Source organism: Sphaeramia orbicularis, chromosome 8 (genome assembly GCF_902148855.1).
Source record: "Sphaeramia orbicularis chromosome 8, fSphaOr1.1, whole genome shotgun sequence".
Classification (NCBI taxonomy): domain Eukaryota; kingdom Metazoa; phylum Chordata; class Actinopteri; order Kurtiformes; family Apogonidae; genus Sphaeramia; species Sphaeramia orbicularis.
The window spans coordinates 48088712-48108519 of record NC_043964.1 but is presented as its reverse complement, the minus strand read 5'-3'; the positions used below and the strand labels follow the sequence as shown (position 1 = coordinate 48108519).

At 36.4% G+C, this 19808-nt stretch overlaps 1 protein-coding gene across 3 annotated transcripts; it reads right to left on the bottom strand.

Annotated features, from left to right (window-relative positions):
- Positions 1-1918: 1918 nt before the first annotated feature.
- copz2 (COPI coat complex subunit zeta 2) lies at positions 1919-19470 on the bottom strand. Of its 3 annotated transcripts, XM_030141792.1 has the most exons (10): positions 19388-19470; positions 15175-15243; positions 14955-15039; positions 13840-13931; positions 11672-11727; positions 9767-9844; positions 9544-9595; positions 6974-7012; positions 4055-4087; positions 1919-2934 (listed from the first exon to the last, which is right to left on the bottom strand). In XM_030141792.1, the coding sequence occupies exons 1-10, from the start codon at positions 19403-19405 to the stop codon at positions 2887-2889; spliced, it is 570 nt and encodes a 189-aa protein (XP_029997652.1). In that variant the 5' UTR covers positions 19406-19470; the 3' UTR covers positions 1919-2886. The 3 variants fall into 3 exon arrangements, with proteins under 3 accessions (XP_029997652.1, XP_029997654.1, XP_029997653.1); XM_030141794.1 differs by lacking the exon at positions 4055-4087; XM_030141793.1 differs by lacking the exons at positions 1919-2934; positions 4055-4087; positions 6974-7012 and adding an exon at positions 7143-9359.
- Between the last annotated feature and the right edge of the window lie 338 nt (positions 19471-19808).

The window sequence follows — 19808 nt, the reverse complement described above, 5'->3', positions numbered from 1 at the left end:
AAAAACATCGTGAGAGGGACAAGAAGTGAGTATAAAATTAACAAAAGGTCCAAATGGGATGAATTTGTGAAATGCAAAAATTACACTATAGATACTGAAAATCAGTGGAGTCCCAGTGGTTTTAATTCAGGTTCCACATACAGACAAATTCAATGTAAAGTGGGTCACACTAGTAAAATAGTATCATAATACCCCATTAATAATGAAAACTTGAATTTGCTCCTTTTTTGTGCAAAAAGGAAAATTACATGAAAAGGTTTCCATTTATAAACTATCCTTTAACAAAAAAAAAAAAAAAAAAATTGAATAACCTGAACAAATATGAACAACCTGAAATTTCTTAAGAGGAGTAAGTGTCATTTTAACAGCATTCTGCTTCTTACTAAATGTTTTGTGCATTTGTAATTGTAATCTAAGTTGTAATGTACTTTTGTAAATGACAAACTGTGGCAGAAAATGGTTAAAATTGCAATTATTTTTCTTGAAACTGAAGGTTGAGGGTTTTCAAGTGCAGGCACATTATGTTTAACCTTGCAGTCCACTTACGAGCCTACAATAAGTCACAGTAAAACATAAACATTTTTGACCATAACATTTTAATTTTCAGTCTACATTAACAATCAAAATGGAACAAAAAGAGACAATAGAGTATATATCAATGTCAATGGGAGTGATTTATACTCAGGGGCCTGAAAAATCACTAAATATACCAAAAGGGTGGATAAGTTATCAACACTGACTTGTACAGCTAGGCAGACAGACCACAGACCATGTGTTTTTCTGACTGTGACAGAGAAAATAATTTCATTTAATTTAGAGAAAAATGTGTGTGTTTTAGAGACTAAGTCACTTTTCAAAAGTTGCAAAAAGTTTCCAAACAAAGTTTAGAAGTAGCTAAATTTGTTGCAAGGTGCTTTTGGACAAAAAAAGTTGCTAGGGTAGCCTGAAAAGTTGTGTTAATCTAGCAACATATGCGCTGAATTGGCCTCGATGCTCATGACCTCCTTCTGTGATAGTTTCCAGGTCACACGAGGAGGACAGAGGATGAGAAACAGTACTAATTAAAGTGATATCTGATATAATTCAGATGTCCTGGTTCTGTTTATGTGTGATAATATTTCAGTTGAATATGTTTAAATTGAACAAGCAGTAAGTGGTGTTTTTATTTAACTGACCGTCTCACCTTTGGCTGCAGTTACAATGACAAGGTGGAAAAATGGTCATAAAATTTTCCTTTTTTTTTTTTTTTTTTACTTTCACTCACTTAGGGACAAAATAAAAGCAGAAACATTTTGACATGCTTTTCATATGATAAAGACACCTTACATTAAAAAGGAAAAAGGATATGAGAGCCAATGTGAAATTATGAATTCTGATAAGTTATTGATATTCTTCACGGGCAGGCTGAAACCAATTATTACTCCCTTTGATTAATTTTGACAATCATTATCATTTTAACCATTATGTAATAATATGCAATAAACATTTGAAAGCAATTGACACACAAGAAAAACAGTCGTTTCAAAGTTGTCATTGTGTCACAGTCATAAAATACAGTAATACAGCAATGTCCTTAATAATAATTTTGTTCTGAGTAAAGATGTTGCATTTTGTCGTTTCAGAGGTGAAAAAAGGCAGCCATTTATTTATGTATATTTTTTAAGGCAGCCATTCATATTACAATTCAATAAATCCAGAACGAATCATTGGCTCCTGACGTAATGGCTTTCTACCAATAGCATTGCGGGTCACACCCACTGGTCCCTTTTCTTTTATGAAGCTCATTAATATGCATCAGGATCGCAGACTTGGCGTTTTGATTGGACAAAAAGCACAGATCCTGTCAAATCACAGAAGAACAAGAAGGAAACAAAGAAGAAGAAGGACACAAAGAAGAAAACAAAGAAGAAACCAGAAACTAGATGAAATATCAGTTTATTATCAGTTTGACAAACCGGACATTTTGCCCTTTATATTCAACATCACAATGTAAACAAATATATTTAGTCTTTGGCGTTTTCTTTTTTCCAAACTAAGAAAATATTGAATATCTATTAACATCTTTAACTGGCATCGTACCAATAAAATAGACAAACTGTGGACACAATCTCTTGCTGACTATTTCATTTTCTCTATGGTCCACTAACCTTCAAGAGGGATTTTCATCTATATGAAAATACCGGTTTCTGACAGTGCATCAGTAACATATTGCCTCTTCTTGCAACATTTCTATAGTTTCTAACATCAGTACATTCCTTTTCTCTCTTGAAATAACAAAACAAGAATGTAAGTTATAAATGAAACTGTCTGAGCTCCTTGGTGCAGAAATCATGTCAGATTATTTATTAATGATTCAACACTATAATGTTAAATTCCCTTGTCATGTGATTTTCTGACTTTGATATTTACTGTGTATCTGCTCTTTTGGTTACGGTGGGAGTTGAACCCGTGCCTCTTTAACTGATCAGACTCTGGGATTGACACTGGATAAAGTAAATTTATTTTCTTACTCACAATAACACCCTGAAAATAAAGACTTGAATTTTTGGTAAATCTTGGCAAAATGCACAAAATCTTTTAGGGTGTGTAACACTTTAAGAAAAGAGTTCTGAATATGATGAAAGTAAACTGTGATATTTTAATATATCTAATCTGCATAATGACCTGGGATAAACCATGACAGAGTTGATAACTATAAAGTTGTCTTCATGTCAACTTCTATTCAAATAAATTACAGAATATCACACACAATGTGAATAAATTCAACCACAGACAAAAAAAAAAAAAAAAAAGGTTACGCATGAAACAACCTTCCCTTCAAGTCTGTTAGTATAAAAAAATAACCTCTGGACTACAAATGTTCTCCTGTTGAGACTTTTGGAGAAGTCATTTCAGTATCGACCATTTGATCTGCTCCTTGGCTGACTGCAGAACCTGGAGAACATAAAACACAGTAAATATAGCATGATGAGAGGAAATTAAAAAAGAATACAATATATCAAAGTACAAAATGTATAGGATCAATTATAGCTGTACATACGAGGATAAGAACATAGGGAATTAAACGGGTTTCAACATATAAATCTTTATAATAACACTGAATTAGCCTCCATAGTACATTATAATAGTTTATTATAATAGTTACATTTAAAAAAAAAAAAAAAAATACTCCATAGGAGACAGTTCCATATAGACTCAGTACCAATACTTAACCAGTAGAGATTAGATGGATCACATTATGATTGTCAAAATTGTAGGAGTTAGAATGAGTTGCAATTATAACAGCACTCTGAGTACAGTTAGGATGATCAAAAAAGCTATTTCAAGAACATATCTATATTTTGGAGAAAAAAAAAATGGTAAAAGTTGAAAAAATAGAAAAAGTCCAGACAACAAAAAGTATTATTTTATATAAAAAAGAAAAATGCTTGTGGTAAAAAAAATTCAAAAATCATAGTTGAACAAAATCGCTTAAAATACATTTATGCAGATACAATTACAATTTCAATCTTGCAATATTTTGACCTTTTTCTCTGAGAATACTATGACTATATTCTTGCAACATGAGAAGATTTTAGTGCTTTTTTTCTGGAAAGTATTCTATTATTCTTAATATGACTTCTCAAAATAATATGACTGTTTTATCATATTTGATTTTAGCATACAAGCAAAAGCATGACAATTTGATGTCAGAGGAAAATGCTCTTATAATCCACCCATTGTCAGTTCAAGACAGTTTTACAGTAGGTAAAACACTTCAAAATGGTATGATTTTAAATTTCACTCCAGCATTTGACAATTTGTACAAGTGGAGATCGGTTCCATGATGAACATAATGATTGTATGTCATTTCAGTAATATTTCAATCTGCCAGGTTTTATTTTAGTGTTGTAGATGCTATTCTTAAAACTGACAGCAGGGGGCGCAGTAAGCTCAGCAAATACTGGCTGGAACCAGTATTTACTATACAGTCTGATTAGTAGATCATTATCAAAGTGCATTTAGTTTTAGAGGAGAAAAAGCTTTGTACAGGAAGTGGTTTGCAGAAACTTACGTTAGTGGTCAGTGCCAATTTCTCTGTTATGTGCTGTCAGGGTTAAAGCAACAGATAAAGACAAGCCTTAGAGCAAATTTACATTCATGCACAAAAAGTACAAACAGGCCTTAAGCAAGAACAGAAACAGAAACATGTTCATGCGAATGTTCATTCCTGCACAAAGGCAAAGACACAAACACATGACAGTAACCAATGACCAAAGACACTAGTTATGAATCTACTGGTGGATTCAAGACAGAAAGACTGACATTAAAGAACTGCAATAGAAAAAATAAATACCACAGCAGCAATAGTTTAGCAATGGAAAGCTTGGTCTGGGCTGCACCAACACTGATTGATTTAATGACCATTCAGACTAAACTACAATTAAAATGAGTCAAACCAGATTTATTATCAGGCAGAGCTGTGTTGCACTAGTCTAAACTAATCAGTGTTTAGTAAATCCAAGTTTAATCCAGATGGAGATACTTGTTCAACCAGGTTACAATAAAGGTTCAACATGTAAGATTTGTGTGCATTTAGTCGTGTTGGTTGTTTCGTGCTGGTCGTAGGTCAACACAGGCTGATTCCATTTCTAATATGACAGCTGTCTTGGTTACCTACGATAGTTTGATGTTTTCAGGGAAGTTTATAGTTAATTTCACAATTAATGATGTGACTGTCACGGGATAGAGAAAAGTCATCAGGAGTGGTAACTTTAATAACAATGAGTCTGTTTTTATTTAGAAATATACAGTTTTAAAATGGATAATCAGTAATGAATATTCTGAAAGCAGCCAAAATCATCTGTTGACGGCTCAATATTTAGGGCGTCAAAGGTCCCAGAAAAACACTGTTATGTCTATAGGCAAAGCCCTTGAAAAAGGGGATTCCGTTCCAAAGCACTGGAACACAATGGGGCAGGAACTTTTAAAACAGTTGGTTTAGGACTGGACAGAATTAATCTTCACGGATAGAATAGGACAGGAGTGCATCTATGATAACAGTCTCGCAGTGTTTTCACCACATTTCATTACAGTGTTTTTCATTTCCTTTATACCAGAGACACAGGCACCAAACAGACCTAACACAAACTTCACATGAACACATGTCAGTGTTACATATCTAACCTTTAATAAGTAAGTACTTTGTATGTGCTGCTCCATATTCTTTAACAAATGGTACGTTTTATTATTTTGATAAATAGTAAGTATTGTCGTAGCCTCGATAAGCTCTAATTAGACAAACATTAGACCATTTTTCCAATGTCTCTTTTCACCTTTGTGACACTTTCTTTATTGAACTATTATCCTGACACCACATAATGTAATGTTGTAATGTTAATGTTTTGATGCAACATAATTAAATCTATGTTTAGAGTAGAAATTAGGGTTTAAATGTAATCTATATGGATTTTTAGCAAATTTTCAAGTTTGGAACAACCTGGCCTTGGAAAAAATGAACTAATTCTATGACAGAAGAACAGAAAATCAGATTAAGATCTGCTTTGAAAGATGTTAACTCAGCTGCCCTTCAGTCCACCCAGAAACACACTTATTCCCTTTGAGGCTGTTAGTGTTGCTCAGCGCCTTAGAGATTAGCTTCCCCTTTGCATGCATCGTTAAAGTGTTAGCATATGTCCTGGTAAAACACACCAGCTCTTCTGCCACGAAGAAGGTGTGTTATTGTTTGTGTTGTTCTGTAGTTGCAGCCTTTTAATGTTAATAACGGAACAGTGAATGCACATCTGTACTTGACTGGTTTAAATGTCTGATCACTGACGTGCATGGGTCACTATATTTGTATGTGTTTAGATGTGATGTATGTATTTCTGTTAATGCCTGTATGGTGTGTAGTGTTTTCATTGGTTTTAGACCAGATCTGACTGTTTATTCCATTTTCTGTTACCATTCTTGTTACCATCCATGCAAAAGTGGACACATTTTTATTGAACTTCACATATTCAAGTAAAATACAGATGCCATTTTTCATAAGTTTTCCATTATTACTGTTGAAGGTTAACGGTTAAAATTAGATAAAGTGTCTTAAGAATGCAAATACATTTACTATAACGTACCACACTCAATAGGACTGAATACTATATTGCGACCAGCAAAAAAAAAAAAGTATGTCATATGGGATTGTAGGACTATGTGTAGAAAGATGTGGTAAACAAACAAACAAAAAAAAGACAAAAGGTTTTACAACAGCAGAGGATGTTGCAGTAAATTCCATTTACCGCAGATTTCTCATGCTGTTTGACTACCAACTACTTTTTGTTTTGTAAAGTTGTACCAGAGAAAATGGAGCACAGTGCTGAGTTACAGATTTACTGTACACAGTATTTCTTTCCCACTGTAACAGGTCTTTTATGTAATTTTGCAAGTCATGAAAATGTGCATGTAAATTGTGAAATACTTTGAGTTGCATGTTTTCTTAGGTCCGTATCCACCGATCCACTGATTGTCTTACAGCAGAAAGCTGTATTACAGATGAGTAGGATGAGCTTGTTTTTTCATTTTAGGTTAAATTATGTATCAAATCAAATCAAATTTTATTTATATAGCGCCAAATCATAACAAAAGTTATCTCATGACACTTTACATATAGAGTTGGTCAAAGCCAGACTCTAAACCAAAGTAGAGTCAATGCCAAGTCAAGGGTTTGTAAAGAACAGTGGACATTCTGTTGAGACCACTGTGTGTGTGAAAGCAATTGGAAAAAGCCATAAGACTCAGTTTTAGAATTAAGATTTAAAATTGGTTTATGTTAGGGTCAGATACTAGGGTTACCATGATGTCTTGGGAATGAATTATAGCAGTGAATGTCCTCAAAAATGTGTATGTGTGTGTATGTTTCTACACATGTACGTATGCGAGCTGTGTTAAATTCTACCAACGGCTTTGAATGTTCAGTTGTGTCTGTCAGTGTGTTTACCTGGGCCACGCTTTGTTCAGATAATGGGTTCTCATCCGCCTGGAAAACAAAACAACATTAATGTGGGCAAGAAAAAAAATGAACAAGTCATGCAAGACACTATACACACGGTATCCAAGCAGAGCACAGCAGAGTGTTCAGCCAATCACAGCTCAGATTAGAAGTTTTCTGCATCTACAGTTTCTCTGGAAAACACTGCACACATGCTTGGTGTCTCCACTGGATTTTTCCTACCTCATACCATAAAAAGACCAAAGCAGAGCCTCAGAGGTGCTGACAGCTGCTGGACATGACACTGGATGGCAAAGTTGCTTAGCAATGTTAGAGTCAATGTCAGGATGCCATGGTTCATTATTATAATCTTTGAACCATGTCAGACAGTGAATGATGTGGCAAAGAATGAAGCTGTAGCAGACGTGTACTCTAGAGGAAATGTAGTTTTACATATTCATTCACTGTGTAACAAAGTGCTGCAGTGATGAGTATTAACACCTGGTCATGAATTAGATTTTGCAATTTCTTGTCTCTAAATTAATTTTTGGTTCACTGTCTGAAACAACATATGTGTTTAACAGAAGTTTTAGCGTTAAAATACATAAATAAATGCGCTACTCATAAATTTTGAAGCATTTCTACAATGTGATTTGTGTTAATAAGTTACTAAACACTGAATACAAAAACTCATCTACTCACTATAACACATTTACAACCATATTGTGTTTGCTCTTGGAAACTGTTCTGTTCACTAGGATAAGATCACACTAAGAGGTGAGGATTTTGTAGAACTAAGCATGTGAAATCAAAGTGCATGTTAAAGCTGGGGGGCAGGGGGGTGACGGTGTAGACACACAAAGGTTGTGTTTGTTCATTTATGTTCACATCTCACTTCAGTTTTTCATTGAAACTTCAAAATTAATCGAAATCAAAAACAAAGAAGATTTATCATCTGCAATAATCTAAATGTCAATGGACAAGTTGAAGCTAAAATAGATGAGGCCAGAGGGATGTTCTACTCAGTTGTGACTGGATCGCAACCTGCACTAATACACTAACCATGATGAGCTGAAACACACTTGTTCTTCTTTAACAAACTGGTACAAAGATGCAGATGTATAGATATTAAGCTTCTGCAGGTGCTAGCTTGTGCTACCTTTTGGTAAATACTTGACAAGCAGACTAAGATAAATGTCAATAAAATGTACACAGGTTGGTTATGCACTTGGCTTAGTGGCTTCTCTGTTTTCCCAAAACTGCTTAAAAACTGCTTTATACAACCTCTGAATTTTACTTTTAAAGCCATGACTGGAAGCATAAGCAGTTTTAACAGGTAAGGACAATGTACAAATACCAGACTCAGCTCAGCTGTATCCCACATTGCTTGTATTTAGTCAGATGATGCAGTGTCGGACATCTATCGATGTAGACAGTTCCTTGAGATAATCCATTAGAACATCAGCCAAAAGGAAAATCCCACTTGCTGTTTGATGGAGGAACCAGGTTTATATTAACTTCTGGTTTAGCCGACAGATATGTCACCCCTGCAGCACTCGACTGTATGAATTTTGCTGCTTGACATTTGGTGCCAACTGATGTCACTGAGGTTGTTCAGCCAATGGATGTTCAGAACCCGCCTTTTATCAGTAAGGACTGATAGACAGATGTAAACAGCAACAGTAATGAAATCAATCATTTGTTACAGATCACATTTAAAGAGACTAATATGATTACCTGCAACAAATGCAATCATATACCTCTGCCTTTTAATGAGCTCTGCAGCTTTAACCATTTCTACGCCCATCTACAGTGATGTTTACATGCGAGTCTGGCCTGCTAATGGTTAGCACGCTATTGTTAGCCGAAAAATAACATGAAAATACAGCAAAAAGTAAAAATCACCAATTGTCCAAACTTGTTAAGGTTGTCATACAAACACAAGAGACTCAGGGTAAGAACATGCACATATTACATCTTGTACCTTTAAGGAATGACTCAGTCTCTTTGAAATGTACATGATTCTTTACATTTGGGATCTGTTTTTATAGATTTCCTCAGAGGCTGGTGGGTTTATGATCCACACACAGGCCTTCACTGAAAATAGTTCTGTAACACTGTTGAAAAAAACATTTAGAAAAGTACTAGTGTTGTTCTGTAAAACCACTCTGTTAGTCTCACCGTGCATTTACCTCAGCTGTCTCGCCCACTTCGCCTTCATCCTCTTACTTTCTCAGTCTCACTCATTCTTATTTCAGTATCTGTCTCACTACATGCCTGTCTCACCCTCTGTCTGTCTGTCTGTCTACAGTAGCTGGCTTCTTTCTGTTTGTCCCTCTAGGTTACCGGTGATGTAATCAAACAGGACAAAGCCATAGGCTGGCTCTGACATCAGCTGACACCAATCAGACAGAGACAGAGAGAGACAGAGAGAGAGAGAGACAGGTAAAGCAGGTAGGACGAGACAAGGAGCCAATGAGAATCTACAGATTGAAAGATGTAGCCCCAGCCCCAATGCTTTAAACTAATAATACTTATTCATGTGATTTCATCTGATGACTCAGATCAGTAAATCTCACCCTGTAGTTGACCTTCTGTAGGACTTGCTGGGGGTCACTCTCAAGAATCACCCTGGCAACAGGATAAAAGCCAACCAATCAGAAATGAGCAGAATAGACTGAAGTTGCTGATTGATATTTTATCAATCAAACAGTTTAATCTACATTCAGAAAGTGCTGCAATTTAACATTTTTACAGAACAAAATATTTCACCTTTAATAAATGACATGATTTCTGTCTTACCCTCCATCAATAATTTCATCCACCACCAAGAACACCCCTTCCATGTTGTCTAATAAACATCTACGCTCCACATTTTTCCTGCAAACACAACCACAACCATTAGTGTCATTTAATCCCTGACGTCTGAAATGAGTCCAACAATATAAGAACTCCATTTAATTACTTTATTGCTGCATATATCACAAACACATCATTAACTGTATTTCTACATAACTGAATTGAAATGCTCCAAAAACATTAAAAAATCTGAGTTAGGTGTGTTTCCCAGACTAGGTTTGAAGTGAATAAACGACACCATAAGTGTCTTTTTGATGGATGAGACAAAGGAAGGATTTGGTCTCTGTTGTTCCAGATATACACACATGTAACAGAAACACAGCTGATGTCAGTCTAATTTATGTTGGTGCAGAACCAACAGGTATTTATTTATCCTAGTTTAGCATACATATCAGTAATGGGATGTGTTAGATAATAAGTTTAACAGACCAAAATCAGTTAAAGTATCTCATCTTGATACAGGCTGCACAGTAACAACAGTATCCAAAAAAAAAAAAAAGCCTGTAACTTGTCAAATAAGCATAAAATAGTCCTTAATGTTGTTCTGTGTGTAAATTTAAAGAAAGGCATACTAGAAATGATTAACAAACATATTTTTAATCTTTAATCTTAGTAACCACTTCCTCTGCATCTGTGCCTTAGGTTCATCTAATTCTACTCACCAAACATTTGAGACATAACAGTGTAATGTCAACCTTGCATCTGCAGCAATTAAGTTATGTTTCTAAAAACGTACAGCTGTTACTTGAACACTGGTGGATCCAGAAGTGACCATATTTGACAAAGAGCGGGGAGATGTGGTAGAGTGGGGATAATGGGTAAGATTTGTCAAATGAATGCTAGCGCTAAAATTCACAACACATTTGTGTAACAGAAGTGTTTGATGGTCTTGTTTGTGTAACTTTTAAACCAAAGCTACAGTTGAGCTGTCTGTCAGGAAAAAAATATAGCCTATTTAATAAACATGAGCTCTGGAAGTCACATTACCCCTAAAATCTTTTTGGTGGAGGATCTGGTGGCCTCCCATGGTGGTTTTACACATGAAGATGGTCCAACAGTCCAGCAAATTGTCCAATTGACAATTATTACTATCATACCTTGTGACATTTACTACAGAAGTGATGATTAAATGAGTCAGGTGTAATTTCTTTCTGTGTAGATGTGCATGATGGAACGGGTCAAAATTGGTCTAAATCTTTCCTCCAGTCTCTAGTCAAGTTGAAAATGAACCGATTATACAACAAGGAGCTTAAACTGATTTTTTGGTAACATTTACATATTGCACAATGAAACTTTAAATAGCCTGTATAATACTGTATAATAATATAATCTCTCAGTGTCTCTGTCGCTCACACTGCATTGCTACTGCATCGGTTACCATAGCAACCGCATCAGCTGCTGTTTGGCCGATAATGTTGCAGTCAACAGTGAGGGAGCTGGTGTGTAACATGCATGCACACACACACAGCAAAACACACAGCAAGCTAATCTTGTAATATGTTAAATAAATATCTAAAAACTGGCACTAACCATCTTTTTTACATCATTCAAACCAATTATGAGTAATACACACTGCTGCTGAATTTTACATTAAGTTCAGCCTGGAGGCTCATTATGTCCCTGAGGGTTAGGGCTTTCATGGACGGAAGTTAAAGTTAGCTTTAAGTGTGTTGAATCCCATCAGCCTTGATTGTGCATAGGATACAGTCATGACAAAAAAATAACAGATAACAACAACTGTAATATTGTAGGAGCTGGCTGTAGTTTGTCCAGATAGAAAATATGATTCATATACCCAATAATCCATTCAAATACACGCTCATGCTTCAATCATACTTGATGATGTACCTGAGGATTTGACTGAGGGAGTCGAAGAGGCAGTTGAGAACCGACATCAACATCAGCTAAACACAGAAACAAGACAAAAGACAAGCAATGCAACAAAATTGTCAATCATCACCAAAAAATACCAAGCTTTCGATGTTAGCCTCATGCACCAGAGAGAAGAGACATGTTCAGGGATGGGAATCGATAAGAGTTTATCGATTCCGATTCCATTTTCTATTTTGCTTATCGATCTGATTCTTTATTGATTCTCATTGGGTGAAGGAATAAAAGAGTACCAATGGGTTTGTTTGTTTTAAATGTCTTCTATATTTCCATTCTGCACAGAAAATATAACATATACAGTATGCACAAATAATAATAACAGATGATGTCATGCCCGGTTTGGAGGTGGGGGGGGGGGGCACCGTACAGTGAAACTGAAGCTTAAGATGCTTTACTAATTCCTCTATGTCTCCCATTGTTGTGCTCAATTCCTTTTCCCTACCTTTGGAAACTTTTATTTGAAGGGGCAGGACGTTTGTTGCCCGCACCAGAACCGGGCCCAGATGACACCCTGGTCTTTGCTCTGCCACTAGATTCACAAGTGTTGCTAAGTAGCGGATTAATTATGTGAGATTCCTGCAAATGAATTGCATGCTGTGGACAAATGTTTGAGCATACTGGAGGTATTTCACTCTTTGAAGAAATGGAAGCTTTGCAAGTGTTCCAAGTGGCCCTGGTGTCATCTTTACACCAGAAACATAGACATACTTTGGAGGATTTCTGCCTTGATGCCATGTTGGCCACATTCTGACCAAAACAATGCAGCCTGTGTGTGACATCATCACGCATGTGCAACGAAGGCAGAATCGATAAGCAGAATCATTAAGCAGGCAGGCAAATGATTCCATGGAATCGAGATACTGAGAGCTGGTTCTCAAAAAGAACCGGTTCTCGATTCCAATCCCTAGACATGTTAAACTTTCAGTAAGATTTAAGATGCATTAAATGTCAATTTACCATATCAATATGCAAGTTCTCTACTGGATTACAAAATGGAGAATAACTAAAAAAGCATTATTTCTATAGGGTGGGGAAGCAAAATTTACAATATTTTGAGGCAGGGATTGAAAGACAGTGTATGACCAATTAGTTTCTTGAAAGTCATGAGAATTTATTTACCACAAGAAAATTGACATAATAGAAAATGTTTTTATTCTATGTGTCCTCCTTCTTTCTCAATAACTGCCGTCACACGCTTCCTGAAACTTGCGCAAGTGTTCCTCAAATATTCGGGTGACAACTTCTCCCATTCTTCTTCAATAGTATCTTCCAGACTTTCTCGTAATAGTTTTGCTCATAGTCATTCTCTTCTTTACATTATAAACAGTCTTTATGGACACTCCAACTATTTTTGAAATCTCCTTTGGTGTGACGAGTGCATTCAGCAAATCACACACTCTTTGACGTTTGCTTTCCTGATTACTCATATGGGCAAAAGTTTCTGAAAAGATATGGATAATAGTGTTAGGTATGATTATGACATCAATATATGTTTGGTTTCAAAACAATTGACGTAGTGCCTGCTGAGAAAAAACAACTAAATGTTCATTGTAAATTTTGCTTCCTCACCCTGTACATATAAAGACAAGGACATCAATATATAGCTATATGTAGCACTTCAAAGGTATGTGATACAAATGCCACATAAAACAGGCAGTCATATTGGGAAAAAAAATACAGATTACCCTTAAAATTTAATCAGAAGAAATACATGGTAAGTACACAATTCAACAAAGTACATGAACTAATGATTCTGAGGTTTTCAAATGTACAATATTTATGTATTATACTTTTAAAGGTTAAAAATTGGCAGAATGAGATGGATTAAGGTTAGCTGGTTAGCGTGCTAACCAGCATTAGTTATATAAGTATAGCTAATATAAATATCTGAGTTATAATGACGATGATAATAATAATAATAATAATAATAATAATCAAGCAAAATTATTATTATTATTACTTACATGCTTTTTCATACATTTTAGGTCATAGGATTTTTAAGACACACCCAACAAAAAGCACCTTGTCAAGACTTGGCTGACGTGTTGGCGACCATAGCTAACTGCATGTGACCTTAACGGACACAAAAAAACAGTGAATGAGGCTAAATTCACCTCATTCCTTACCTCGTTCTCTTGAGCACTTCCCACCACATAGAAGAACAGATCTATACTGCTCTTATAGACAATGGTCATCCCCTCCAGGAACGCTATCTCATCTAAGGACAAGAAGAAAAGACGGGTTAGGGAATGACGTTTTACACATTTATTTCACTCTTAAAACCCAATTCTAAAAGTGACTTTATCAGGACAGCCCAGCGGTTGATGGTTTAGTTCTTCATGCTAATGTGATGCTTTGTTTTCTGATGTTAGCTCACTCACCTTTTAGCAACAATTAACAATTGATGCATTTACCATGATAACAGAATATCTGAGAACAACATCTCTAGAATAAATTCTATAAGGACAACTTTTTAGGATGGTTTTATCCATGAAAATGCTTATGGTTGCTCCCACTGTTCTAGTGTACATGACTAGCTGCTATTACCTTAGAAATGAACTAAAACGCCAATAAACAAGCAGCTCCATTCATGGGGAGTAGAAAAAAGATGGAGACCAAGATGTATTGAAAGATGTGTGAGAAGTGATGAGGGAGGTAAAAGACAAAAAAAAAAAAAAAAAAAATCAACTAGAGAAGAGGAACCTGGGAGGAAGAAGACAAAGAAGGGAGGATGAGGGGGGAAAAGGTGACAAGAAAAAACAAAGGGAGAGTAAGGTAAAAGGAAAGGAGCAGGGATATAATGTGACGAAGAGAAGAAAGGAGAAGATAGGGAGAGGAGAAAAGGAGGAATGAAGGAGGAGTTTAACACAAAAGGAGGAATATAGTCACTAGGTGATAAGGAGGCCAGAGGCACAGACTCAGGTGTCAGCTGGATTAAACTGTTTCACTTCAAACCTATAGTCCCTGGAAATAACACTTTAAAAAAAAACAATAGAAAGAAAATGACAATTACATTTCTCTGAACAGCTATAAATGTAGCACAGGTTTAAAAACGACAGGTTTCAAAGATTTGCCAATAATTCAACCTCCTTCCCTATAACAAATAGGACAAGCATAGTCGAACAATTGCTTGAGGCTTGTATCACCTACAAATGTTGGGCGACTGAACAGTAGAATGACATTGGAGACGTGTGTGAATGCACCACAATTCCCAAAAAAAACAGCTCAGAGTGGAACTCACTGTCTGCTTTGTGTGTCTTGTTGAAAACATTCCTCTCAAAGTTCTTCTGCTCTTTCATGGAGGGGTAAAGCTCAGGGTCATAATACTGAAACAGACAGACACACAAAAATTAGTGGAGATGCACATCAAACACAACTACACAACACTAAGGACACTATCCAAACATATTTATTTTAGCTTCACATCAGTGTTAATTTTGACAACATTGGTGCGAACGTACCTTTGATAGTAGTCGGTTTCCATCATTGTCGAGAATAAAAACAGCCTTGACGGTGTACAGAGAAGGTTCCTGCAAGAAAAAAAACACAGATTTACTTTTTAGCTCTGGGAAACATGGGACATGTCTACTTTATGGTGCTACGGTTGATGCTTTTTGTTCCACACCTGTGAACTTTTACTCCAAACTAAAACACATATAGAGTTGGTTACAAGTCCAACCAGTTTCTAGAATTTGACCCAAGGTGGTTTGATCTATAGGGGATGTGGGCTGGGTTCACACCCCTCCATTTACATGCTCTTCCATCTTTTAACCCGTCGGAGTTGGTGGAGAGGTTCCAGGTCCGGGACAAAGTTCTGTTATGCACTGACTCGCATAGATTCACAGTCCGAGTGTATCACAGAACTTCATCCAGGAACTTATTCAACATTAATCCCCCCATAGATCAACATTATATGGTGACAGTGAGCAGAAGGAGGAAGACAACAATGGAAAGTCGACACATGAGGATCCACCTTTTTGTTCCAGGCGATTTACCAGACGTAATATGATGCACAAGTATTTTCTGTAATAAACACGTCTTCATAAAGTGGGATCCCTGTTGTCAGAAGGCCAGGATTCCACTGCATTAAACATTATGGAACGCTTTAAATAACGTATCACAGAACTATCACATATACATTTCTCTTGAAAACCAAGACAATTACATCCAATAGCAAAAAGCTTACAGAATTACTGAAAAGAACACATTCATGTATGTTATGGGTCAGCAGCCTTTGCTACCAAATGAGTCATTTTAGGACAGAAATAGAAAAATAAAACTGTCTGGAGCCAAAAGATATCCACAAATGTCTTACCTCAAAGTGGTGACTGTTTAGAAGGTCTTCAGGATTAGTTTGTACTAAATATGTTGAGAATAAATCAAAGTTTCTGTGCTACAGAACTACAAAGAAATTACAGAACTACACTAAAGAAAACAGTGACATTTGACTTTATTGTGTTTTGCTGCAAAAACTGACTGGTATGTGTTAGGCTTTCTTTGCAATGGAGTAAACAGATGAATACCTTCAGTGTCTTAAAATAAAAAGTAGTCTACTTTTACTACAAATTCTATTTTTTGATTCATTTGGAGCATAGTCATTGTCTTGTTATTTCCCTATGTTTTGTATTATATTTGTGTCTAAAAATAAACTTAACAAAAACTAAAACTATAAAACTAATCGTCTACATTTTTACCACCGCATAACATTAGAATGACTTTATGGTTGTGACAGTAATAGCAAAATGCATATAAAATAAGTGTTATTCATTTCCATATATTTTTTGACAAATTCACGTGGAGCCACTTGAAAACGGCCCAAGACCCAAATGTGGCCCCAGAGCGACAGACTGCCCACCCTTGGTCTATGCTAACATTTATCTTTGTGAGTTTGCAGATGCTCTTAAGTTTGAGGCCTCTGACCTTTGACATAATCAAATGCACAATCAGTAATTGCTCAAATGAGGACGAATGAAGGGGGAGCTTTTGACTAAATTCCAATGATATCTCCCAACCCAAACCCACGGTAATATATTTATATTTGACGATTAACACTAGCTAACTCGGATGGTATTACCCACTGATGACTTGATTCTCCGCTTTACAATTGGTAGTAATGCTGAGATTTTGATCAGCCCAGTTTAACCAGTAAAAAGTGTCTCCCACTGTTCAAGATCAAGAAAGAGGCCAACTCATTTTAACCAATTGTAACCATAAAGTCTTCACTTTAGGGTCTTTTAGATGAACAGGCATTACAAATGGAATTTGAGATGAGTTTTAGATAATGACTGAGTCCTGTCAAAACAATTATAGTCTGAAGCAAGAAAAGGCTGATTAATTGGAAATTTGAACCCACCAATCACCATATAATTTCTTCAACTTTCATTTCAAAGTCAGCCTTTAGACTTGAATCAAATATTGACTAAATACTACCAGAAATAATTATTATTTGTGTTGTGTGTGTTTTATGCAAAATAGGAATCAATACTGAATAAATGTCCAGAAGAATATGTTAAAGTCTAAACTATCAGATATAACTGCCTGTAAAAACTCACTGTAAATCAATGTGGATTGAATTTTTTTTAAATGCCTAAAATATATAAAGTGTCTGTTTGGTCTGAACATGTTCAGAAGTAGGTCACAGAAAACCAGAGGACCCATTTAGACGTCTGGCATCTGGCTCCATAATTAAACAAACAAGAGAAAATAAAGTTGATGGTTTGCAGTTTGGATCTGGGAGTCATCTGTTTTTTGGATTTTTTTTCCAGTTATAGATTTTTACCACATTATGACACATGGCTGATAAAAGTTGAGCAAATAAATGACAACTCTGACCTCAGCAAGCCCAAACACTTGCATATATTTTTCAGTATTCCAAATAATGTCATGTGGAAATGTCTCAGATATCATTTTTATGACCATCTGCTTTGGAAAATAGAACTAGATCACAGCTATGCCATAGAAGCCTTTACATTACAATGAAAGTGATGGTTTTCTGATACAGGTCATAGTTTGGTGCAGGATTGGATGCAGAAGGTGTTATCTTGACTTTGTTTGTTTTTTTTGCCGATACATGTGGGTGTCTTTGGCTCTTTGTCACCATTCATCACCACAGATTTTCACTCATCCAAAATCTGTCTCTGACTTTGTGCCAACAGCCCAAAACATTGTTGTTTCAGTTTGGATGTGATAAGAATAAATAAGAGAAACAATACAAGCAACAGGTGGGTCTGACAGCAGGGATATGGAGGATCCAACATTTTAATGCTTTACCTATAGAAATCCATTCAAAATTTTCCATTTCCCATTTGAATCATGTTGATCAATCAAAACACACAAGAAAATGTCATATTTTATTGCTGCTGCAATATTTGTTGAATACTGAATTGAATATGTGTTTAACAAACTTTGTTATGCATTCTAATTGTTGTGCATCAAATGCTCTTGAAGAAAATATATTCTCTGGCTGTAATACATAGAAATAAGGGCCAGCAGGTTTTTTGCAGTTGATAATCTGACTGCTATTGAGTCATTAGTCATTTCAGCCCTAATATTAACTGACATGAAAATCTTAATCATGATAACATTTTTAGTCACATCACCCAACCTTCACATTAACTTTAACTTTGCAAATGCATTGTTTAACATTAAAACAGCAGATCTGATAAACTGATCACGTTTTTAGTGGGAATCTTAGACCAAGAAAATCGCTACCACTTTCAGATGCATTGCAGAGCATTTCAACTCTAATGTAATGAAGTAAAGTATGTAAATAAATAAATAAATAAATAAATAAATAAATAAATATTGAGCTCAGGGTGAATATAGTTCATTTTCACTACAATAGGGTGAAATAGACAGAAAAGATGGAGTATGAAAGAGACTAAATAAATGTTGAATAACTGCTGAATAAGTGGTGAATAGCTGGTGCGCAGTGCTGTGGATCAGAGGGACGGAACGGTGGACGTGGCACCTACTCTGCTCTACACGTCAACCCTTCAGTTCACATCTGTACGAACAAACACACACTTTAAGACCAGACCTGCTTCAACTTGAGTCCACACAGTCCTGCTAATCCTCCTTAATGTGTGACAAAGACAAGACACTGATTATGTCCGAGTCTTTGGGTTTAGATAGGCTACTGTCCTGTTGCGCTTTAGACTGAACTGGTCTGCACGGGTAACAGCTGGGGCTCATTGTAATAGACTTAACTTAACGCCCTAATAAGTTGCGGCGCTGCAACCCCAAGCATCAGGACTATTTTTACTCAGTAGAATGTCAGAAGTGTGTTTTTTCAATCAGCTGTTTGTCTGTGGTTGAAACACTGGATCAGGCCTTCGCGTCCACAGTAAAAGAACCAGACAGTCACAGTGAACGGATTCAACTACAAACTATACCTTTAGGATTCATTTAGAATATGCAGCCAGCCCCCCACCCCTTCCCCAACCCCCCACTCCCCATCCCCCCGGTCCGGTCCTCCTGATCTACACCAACCTGCCAATGCAACAAATGTCCCGCACGCTCATTAAAAACATCGGTAAAGACGCCAACCGGTCCAGGAAACTAGAAACTATCGACCACCGAGGAGACCCCCTTCGCCCCCCAAAAGAAAATGTTTGTAAAGCGCCCCGTTCGCCAGCAAAGCCCGGTGGAACGGAGAGAGAGAGGGAGGCTCACCGGAGAAGTGGAGTCCATGTCCGCCGCCGTGTTCGGTGTGTTGACGTGGACAGATCTGAGCTGTCACACGGACGGAGCCGCCCGGGCGCGTTCACGATCTCCCATCAGCCAACCAGAGAGCGAACAGATGAGCGCGCCCTCGACATCCGCTGGACCCTTTCAAAACAAAAGTCGGTGGACACGATACACTAAATGTTACGGAAATTCATGGGGTATTTTATATTAGGGCTGTCGCTGTCGAGTACTTTTTAGCTTACCGTAAGCTATTGTCGTCCGTTACAAAAATTTCAATCTTCTCCGAAACTACAATTCCGATTGACTTCAAACTTGGTATACAGCTTCTTTATGATGATGTCAACAAAAGTTAGAGAAATTATTTGGATCCGGATCTGATTCTGGATTTGGTGCGACTTTGAAAAAT

Coding starts and splice junctions, on each gene's coding strand:
- copz2 (XM_030141792.1), bottom strand. Junction 15,040..15,174: donor GAAACCGACTACTATCAAAG/GTACGTTCGCAC, acceptor TGTCTGTTTCAG/TATTATGACCCTGAGCTTTA. Junction 9,596..9,766: donor GATGAAATTATTGATGGAGG/GTAAGACAGAAA, acceptor TCCTGTTGCCAG/GGTGATTCTTGAGAGTGACC.